Consider the following 9,066-nt stretch of genomic DNA (forward strand, 5'->3'; position numbering starts at 1 on the left):
AGTAGGGAGCCTTAGCCGAGGTGACAGTGGGCTATCACTCCATTGTTTCCCTTAGCTTAGTAGTAGCCCATCAAGGATCCCTGCTAGTTTGAGCGATAACATTTCTAGCACCGTCGTCGAGGACACGAGACGTGTGTTTTGTTCTCCATACGACATTATTGATATATCATTTGGCGACTCCATTGGAAGAACGAAGCCCTAGTTCTTCATTGAACTTTAAGGTCAATGCTTGTAGGGTGAAGCAAGCATCTCTCTAGGCATCTCTAAATTCACCCTGGCGACTCCATATCTAAGATCTTATGAAGATTTGCATGGAAATAAATGGCTCATTGGAGAGGCCTATTTTACATGTTTCAAGATGATGATCCTCATTCCAATGATCATGATGTCATTAGAAGCCAAGAGGAGCCTGATGCCCCTCTTAATGAATCTCTTGAGGGCCATGAAATTGAGGAGCTTTCTCAATACCCTGAAAGGGGATTGTGGTTCTTTCCAAGATATGATGATCATAGTCCACCTTGTTCCTCCCTTGATAATCAGGAAAATGTAAATGTGGATGTGGATAAGCAATCTATCTCGTTATGCTATGAGGAGGATATGCTTGAGGTTGCTATTCATCGAAAGTTTATGAGCTTGGTGATTGAGTTCTCCATATTTTCATTACAAGAAAGGTTGCGTGAGTTGGATTCCTCTTTTCCCTCCTTGTTTATGACCATTGATGCATGGTCCTCAAATGTTCCCGCCCCCCACCCTTACCATTCATCAAGCAAATCTTGTAATGGGAAAAGTGATATTTGGGCCCCTTGCCTCATGATGGTTCATAAGGGAAAATGTTTTTATATTGATTTAATAATATGTTGGTTACATTGGTTATATGATTATACTTAGCGCTTGCATAATGTTATATGCATGTTAGGGTAGGATGCATTGCATGCTGATTTTCACATTAGAACTAATGTCATATGATATTTATCATGGTAGATTAGTTGCATTTAGCTTAAAATTTGCATATTTTATTATCTGTTGATTTTACGGCCTAACACTAAGCATGGGTGTTCATGAGACATCGTACAAACATGTTGCCCCATGGGTTTAGTCTTTGATATGTGCAAGTAACAAGTCTATGGTAACCAAGAGATTGTTGGTGTTCTCATGATCTCCCGTTCGAGTAGCTTCGCCCACTTTCAAGAGATCACATCCCAGTTGGAGCCAGATGTTACCCACCATTTTGTAGGTGACATCCCTAGGAGAAAATTTTCTCCTAGGTGGTCCTCAGCTGGCAACCAACAGCCCCTTGCAGCCACCAACTAGCTCGTTGTGCCACTTCTCCACCACCTGACCCAGCACTGTGGTCTGTCACCCATCTGTCATGATCGTATGTTTGAAGGTGGTCCTCCTGAACCTGAAGATATGCCTTGTCATTTGGTAATTGAGTATTGTGGTTTCCTTATCATGGACACTTCTGGGCATGGATTAATGGGGGGATTCGGCGGAAAGAGTTGGTGAGGTTTGTGCTTCTGTCCCTTAGACCTCTTTTGGATGCTACCCTTCGATCTTAGTCCCGTGGGATCTCCTTTACTAACCTCTGGGTTTTAGAGTGGTACTAAATGGGAAACCCCGATTCCGGTTGCGTGGTCCCGCTCCCTCATCCACATACATTACTCCCCTTCCATTCATTATAGCTCCATTCATTATTCTTCCCACCTGGGTCCACATTTTCGCACTGGGTCCACATGGGGTTGGCTTCCCCTTCCCCTTGCCCACACCTTGGGTCGGGTTTGAAACAATGCCCCGAAGGTTGATGTAGCTGAAAAGAAAAGTAAAAGCATAATTGACCACATTCAACAGGAAAATGTACCACAAAATGCAAAAGATGGTCAGAACTAACACATTTAACACGTGGGCAAAAGCCAAATGCATGAACTCTATCCCATACCCATGGCCACCACCCTGGTTCCTATAGGCCCTAGATGAGCCTCCTTTATCATTCTGGAACCCATGATTGTCCCAACCCCTGGTGGGCAATCAACCGCCCTACCCTAGAAGAGGTATCCATTGTTATACCTTACACATCGTGCTCTTATCCTTTGAGCCCCGAGCAGTCAATCAAAGAAAAAACATGGAAGGCAAAAGGCATATAAAAAAGAGTGGAAAATTCAAGGTCGTGGTATCTCATGAACCATGATTTCTTCCTCCTATACATTATATACCCAAGTGTGGGCTTCCCTTTATTAGCTAACCTTGTACCCCGACATGTGGCCCAACATTGCCCCTCCTATTCCATTCATCTCTTTATCACATGCTACCACCATTTGAAGGAAGTACCTTGGACATACTATCCCCTCTAAAGGTAGAAACCGCCTAATAGGGTACTTGGTTAACCCCCTTTAGAGCTTGGAGACATTAGCACATCCCAACGCTCTATGGAAGGGCATGCCATTTTGAAGTGCCCACCTGTTGTCCATGGTTTGTAAGCTCTTTAACTCGATTTCTTTAAATGACTTGTTATACTGGAAGGCTAAGGGATGCATTAGATCTTATGTGGGATTGCAGATGGTCTCCATTTTGGGTTTGGTCTCCCTATATGGGGTCCTGACTCCTAACCCTTCAGAGGGCTACATTGGCACATGTAGGGTGTGTGCAGAGAGCCATGGACCTCCACAGCAGTACACATCACTCCATGGATCCCCAGAGACGCTCAGACATTGCTAGAGATTCACCTATTGGACAAGGAAGATGCACCTGGTACGCCATGCCTAGTCGGCCCCACACTTATACCATACACTTGGCAAATGACCCAGGACCTATTTGATGATGTGGCATCACTTACACCATCATTCGAGCCCTTGGAGATGGTCTATAGGTATCTTTGATCTACTTGGAGACCCATGAGGTTATTTATGTGCCCCCACACCAATTAGGAGCACCATAGGTTTATTATTTGGAGAACAAGGGGCCAACCCCTTGTCCATTACTTTTGGGAGTCCTATTCCTCATTGTGGCACTTATGGACTTCATTAAGCTTCTTAAAGGGCCCAACAACATGTATTATTGATAATTCCACCTCTTGAGAGGCTTATTCTTTTGTTTATGAGCTAGTTTGGTGGGATTGTCACCAAAAGTTTGTTATTTTGCACATTATTTTATTCTAGAGGCTAATGTAGTCCTAATTAGCTAAATTGAACCCATTAGAAGTGTATAAATACAAGTGATATGAATTCATTTTAGCATCATCACTTGGATTGGAACATATCTTCTTGTGATATTTTTGCTATCTTTTGAGGATGAGACTTTTTGGATGAATGGATGAATTTCGATGTTTGGTTATTCTCTTTGTCTTGGAGCTTTTATTATTGGCATATCTTGGTGATTGGATATATTCTTCTTACATGTAAGTGCCATTTTAATGATATTTTGATTCTTTCTGTTGTTGCATTCATGATATTGGGATTTTCACTATTCTAGGGTCAATTTGTTGCTTTTCTTGGAAGGGAAGTGTGGAAATTGAATCTCTAAGTAGTGTTGTATCATGATTGGGCCATGTTTGAATGAATGAATGTTCCTAAAGACATCCTTGTCTTGATAAGTCACCAAATATTGTTGAACGAAGTATAAATGACCTTGAAGCTACTTCCATTCAGCCCTAATGCCCAATGAAGTTGTCTTTTAGGCCTCCTTGATAAGTGGAAATCAATCCAAAGGACAAAGCATTGGTCCTCCTCTGGTGATCACTTTAAAGCTAATTTCTTTCACCTTCCCCTCTTTTCTAGGCCTATCCTACATAGGTCACCTAGGGCATCAATTATCTCACAATAATTCTCCCCAAGCCCTTCCTTGAGAACCTTCCATCTTGTCTTCCAAGACAAACAAACCACATATTTGAGTATCTCTTGTGAATAGGCTTCCAGGATCACCCCTTGCCCTATCATTGGTCGATCCATTTCTTGATCCTTATCATAATGGGTTTCATCCCATCAATGAAAGTCCGTAAAGAGTAGGGAGCCTTAGTCAAGGTGACAGTGGGCTATCACTCCATTGTTGCCCTTAGCCTAGTAGTAGCCCTTCAAGGATCCCCTTTTAGGATCCCTACTAGTTTGAGCAGTAACAGTGTCCAACCCTTGGTCACCAATGTCATTCACTTTGACCCTCAGGGCACTTGTTTGGGAAATTTCTTTACCTTAAGGGTTTAGTTGGGGTGCAAACCACCCATTGGATCCATAATCACTTAGGATACTTTGTTACAAGTCCAGAACAACCCAAAGTCATTTACGCTTGCTATTAATGCAGTCGAAATGAGTCAAACCTTCTTAACCCTTCAGGATCTCTTAGTGGAGAGTATCATATTTATGATCTGCATTATGCATAACATGGAGGCATCTTGACCCTAAAACCCCACAGTATAGAGTCAAACTGCACGGTACAATTTTTCCATGCAAAATGGACCCTCCAACAACTAACATACACCAACAACTTGAGATTGTTTCTTTTCCTACTTATACCATTCAATTCATCTTTCTATAGGCTCTTCAATCAATATATCTTGAAACGCTATCTTGCAAGTACACACTCAGATTAGCAACACATCTTGACTTCATGATTTCCTAGTGGAGAGTGTATTGCAGGTTCTTAAAGAGAGTATCGTATTATTATCTCCATTATGCATAACATTGAGGCATTTTGACCCTAAAACTGCATAGTATAGAGTCAAAATGCATGTTACAACTTTTCCATACAACCTAGACCCTCCAAATACTAACATACACCTACACCTTGAGGTTGATTCTTTTCCTATTTATCCCATTCAATTCCTCTTTGTAAAGGCTCTTCAATCTGTCTATCTTTGAAAGTTTGAAACTATGTCTTGCAAGTACACGCTCGCAAGTAACAAATCTTGAGCTAAGTTCTCTTCCACCTCTTCCATGCTCTTGTGCTACTTGCACTTGTCATCCCCAACAGCTCTACAGGTACCTCTTGTGATTAGCTTGGCTCCAACCTTGAAAGCTTGTTGATTCATCATTGGGTATCTTCATTGGCATAGTTCCACTCATGCCTTGGACAATTCAACCCTATCACATTAAGGGTTCCATCACAATTAGAGCAAGGGAGGTACCATCTCTTATGAGGGCACTTGGGTCTCTGTACTTAGTATTGAGTTTGACATGTCTTTTATAGTACTAGGTCTAGTGTTTATTTGCATTTATAGATATATATCTTTGTTTTGGAAATTGGGTCTAAGTCTTGTCATCCATGATGTGGATCACTCTTGAAGACCTCTGACAACTCTCTTCTTTAGCCCATGCCATGCATCACTCTTGGAGACCTGTCACAACTCTCTTCTTTAGCCCATGCCATGCATCACTCTTGGAGACCTGTCACAACTCTCTTCTTTAGCCCAAGTAGCTTCAACACCTACAGCAGTGAATCTCGGGGAGTTCCTTCCTTACTTCTCTGTCTTTTCCAACATTAGGGTTTGCAGCTCACTAATGGAACTTCCAGTAAATTAACCTTAGATTGCTACTTTACTTTCCTTTGCTAATTTGTTGATTACCTAATCTGAAACCTAAGTGAAGTACCCCAATAAACTACAGCAATAGGTTCACCTAATCAAGATCCAAAACGCTGATTAACCTAGTGTTTCTCCCTCTCTTTTAGATACTCTCTCTCCTCATCCCAGGGTTTCTCAGTTTAGACCTAAAAATGAATGGCGACTCTACTCTCCTCTTTTCCCTTCTTTAATAGTGTGTATGTCGGTCTGATCTTCCATCCCTGCCCTCACGCTGTTTGTGGTAGCACAAATCTGTTTGTTTGCTAAATATTTAGGTCATGTAGGTACGAAAACAGATAGCACTGGGCATGTAAAGTTTGTAACTGGCCGAGGATTAAGTTTTAACTTTTAACCATGTCAACATGGATTCATGTGTGATGGAAAGACGGTTACTTAATGCCAAAAACTAACAAAAAATGCTAGAATAAAGATTTAGACGGTATACCATGCAGAAGGGCGTGAAATATGATAAACGCTTTATATTTTCCACTTTTCTTCAACATGTTGTCAAATTGCATCCAATAAGTCAATCAAAACAAAATCCCATAGGCGTTTTTCTTGGATGTCAACAACATTTATATAAAATGAACTCATGCAATCCACTGATGCTAAATCATCGCCAACAGAATAATCAAATACAGTCTATAACCTAGGATAAGTTCGGATATGTTTTTACTGGATTCTAAAGTCCAACATACCGATGCAATATCAAAATCTGAGAAAAAGGAGGGCTGAAATTTGATTTGAACAGAATAACAAAATATTTCGAGATACATATATTTGATAACGATACAATATAGTTGATAACATGTGAAACAAGGCCATGTATAAATAACGAAAGTTCAGTTCAACAATCTTGCCTGTCCCATAGTGCACTTAGAATTTATGTCCCTATCCCGCAAGCCAAACTTGATAACAAATTTCTTTTGGCTATAACTTAACATCTCAGCCAGGCTACATTGGATGTTCATCTGTTCAAGTTGCTTGTACCGAAACTCTATTCTCTTCTTCAGGCCATGATGGAAAAAATCCGGGTATTCAGCCAATTCCTCAATCCTTCTTCCCATGATCTCCACCAGAAAGCTGATCTTGGGCTGCAATGAATTCTTAATGCTCTTAGTCAGAACAGGAGGAAACCCACTTATGATCTTACTAACCTGACCCGCACTAAGGCCTGACCTTCTCAAAAAATCGACATTAGGCCTCAAAACTTTCTCCACATCCCTGCATAGAATGTGCGGGAAATGCACTGCAATTCTCTGCAAATCCTTCTCTCCAAGGCCCACTTTCCTCAAGAAATCCAATGTGGGCTTCAGCCTGCCTTCTACACTGTATCCCACTACATGGGGGCTTTTAACTAGGAGTTTACCAACGTCACCATCCCTACTCAGTCCAAAGCTCAGCAAGAACTCCACCATGGGCTGAAGCTTCCCTTCAATGCTGTAACTTATTAACCTTGGGTTGACCAAAATCAATCTACCCAACTGCTTATCTGCAACCCCCACGGTCTGGAGGAATGCAAGCAATGGACACAGTTTTTCTTCAACACTGTGAGACAGTATGTGTGGAAACCTCATTACAGCAAATGCAACATCTTTCGGCTTGGTCCCTAAGGCTCCAAGACATTCAACCATGGGTTGAAGCTTCTCGTACAGACCTAAAACCAAGAGCTTAGGACATCTAGATACGATGGAGGGAAGTTTCCTTGGCGGTATCCCAATCTTCTGTAAATAATTCCAATTGGGTTTTGCCCTTTCCTCCACATTAGCCATTTCTAGCCTCTTGCACCTTGTGATCATTTTGGATATAGCTGCATCATCCAATCCCTTCTCCTTGAGAAATTCCACAACATTTTGCCTTCCAACGCTGCTCACATCCATAATGTGATTTATTTTATGTACCTGAATATATGGATGGGACTGAATATAATATCTGTGTTTTTCTATGCTTCCATCTAATGTGATAATTGAATGAATAGCACTGCCAATACCGAAGGGAGTTATGGTGCTACAGAGCACATGTGCATTAGAAACTCCAGCTTCATCAATCCATCGATTGCAGGCTTACCAAGGGCTAACTTGTGGATGACCCGTGCGAAAGGATAAGAAGTTGGATGACCGCTCCCAGACTGAATTGTCCTCTTCTTCGACGCCATAGCAAAGTTGAGACACGGATAGCACTACCGTCCAATAGGGGTTTATCATCAAATTTAAGTGATCAAAAGTGCAAATTACATAGATCTCCGTTAAATCCACGTAAGTTTGTATATTTGTCAAACAAAGGAGACAAGGTAAAGATTTTTGGCATATAACATACAAAGCAAAGTGTGACCAAAACATTTGTAAAAGTTAATCCGCAAGGAAACTTGTACCCCAAAACAAACATCCAATTTATAAAACAACACAAAGGCAATTACTATTCGAGGAAACTTGTAACAAAAAGTAAGTTTCCACCTTTGAATACATTTAATGGGGAATTTAGTAATTATTACCGGAAGATATAGTTTAGAGTTTAAAATTGAAAAGAATGAAATCTTTAAGTTTTATATAAAATTATTTTCATGTAGTTACAGGGTAATCTTGGTGATCTAATTAATGTGAATTTGTGGTAATTAAGAGACTAAAGGTTTAAATTCTCTAGGTTGTGATCTGATTTACAAAGAGAAAGACAGGTCTCTAGATATTTATAAGTATCCTGGTATCACCACAGTTACACAGTTGCTAAATTCTTTTGAATATATATATATATATAGATATATATATAATTGCAATGAATTCATGTAAATTAACTAAAAAACAAATACATACTTTATTGTATATCTATATTATCAAAATTAAAAATAATCATAAAAATGACTTCATGCAAATTAAACTAAACATTGATACACACTTCATCGTATATCTACATTATGAAATTAAAAATAATCAATTAAATTATAATTGCATTGAGGCACATTTTACAGTATGAATCAAAATTGAAAATAATCATAAAATTTAAAAATTATAATTGTGCCCTGAGGTGCATTCTACAATCCAACATCTACAATCTAGTATCAGAGTGATGTGTAACTAAAATTAAAAATAATCATAAAAAATAATTAAATTGTAATTGCGCCCAGAGGCACATTCTAAAGTCCAATATGAGAGAGATTGTGTCTTCTTAAAATAAAAATATACTCTAAATAAAAAAACATAAATGAATATACATATTTGGTTGGTTTTAATTAAAATCATTATAAAACATCAATAATTTTAGTATCATTGTGATAGTCCACTTTGTTGTTAATACTAGTACAACCAAATTAAAAATATTAATATGGTTGATACGGTTGAAGGCTTTATAAATATAACAAAAAAATTATTGCAACAAGAAGAATTTCTTACCAATGTACACATTTACCTGATTAACCATTTATAAAAAGGTTATGGGGCAACTTTAACTTGAGAAGAAAAAAAAAATGAACTACTTATCTTATTGTAAAATGGACCATTTTGCTAAATAAAATTTGGTTATATATTAAT

The 9,066-nt window shown here is 39.2% G+C and overlaps 1 protein-coding gene across 1 annotated transcript; it reads right to left on the reverse strand.

Annotated features, from left to right (window-relative positions):
• Positions 1 to 6,298: 6,298 nt before the first annotated feature.
• On the reverse strand, positions 6,299 to 7,724 carry LOC149155722 (uncharacterized). Its single transcript, XM_089441104.1, has one exon. It carries the CDS (start codon positions 7,423 to 7,425, stop codon positions 6,388 to 6,390), a length of 1,038 nt encoding a protein of 345 aa, XP_089297230.1. The 5' UTR covers positions 7,426 to 7,724; the 3' UTR covers positions 6,299 to 6,387.
• Positions 7,725 to 9,066: the final 1,342 nt, after the last annotated feature.

Source organism: Pinus tabuliformis, chromosome 9, assembly GCF_031772625.1.
Source record: "Pinus tabuliformis cultivar Carrire ecotype Pingquan chromosome 9, CPIR1, whole genome shotgun sequence".
In the NCBI taxonomy this organism is placed as follows: domain Eukaryota; kingdom Viridiplantae; phylum Streptophyta; class Pinopsida; order Pinales; family Pinaceae; genus Pinus; species Pinus tabuliformis.

What these genes read in the sequence shown, in the direction of transcription:
- LOC149155722 (XM_089441104.1), bottom strand. Translation starts at nt 7,425, where the DNA reads ATGGATGTGAGCAGCGTTGGAAGGCAAAATGTTGTGGAATTTCTCAAG.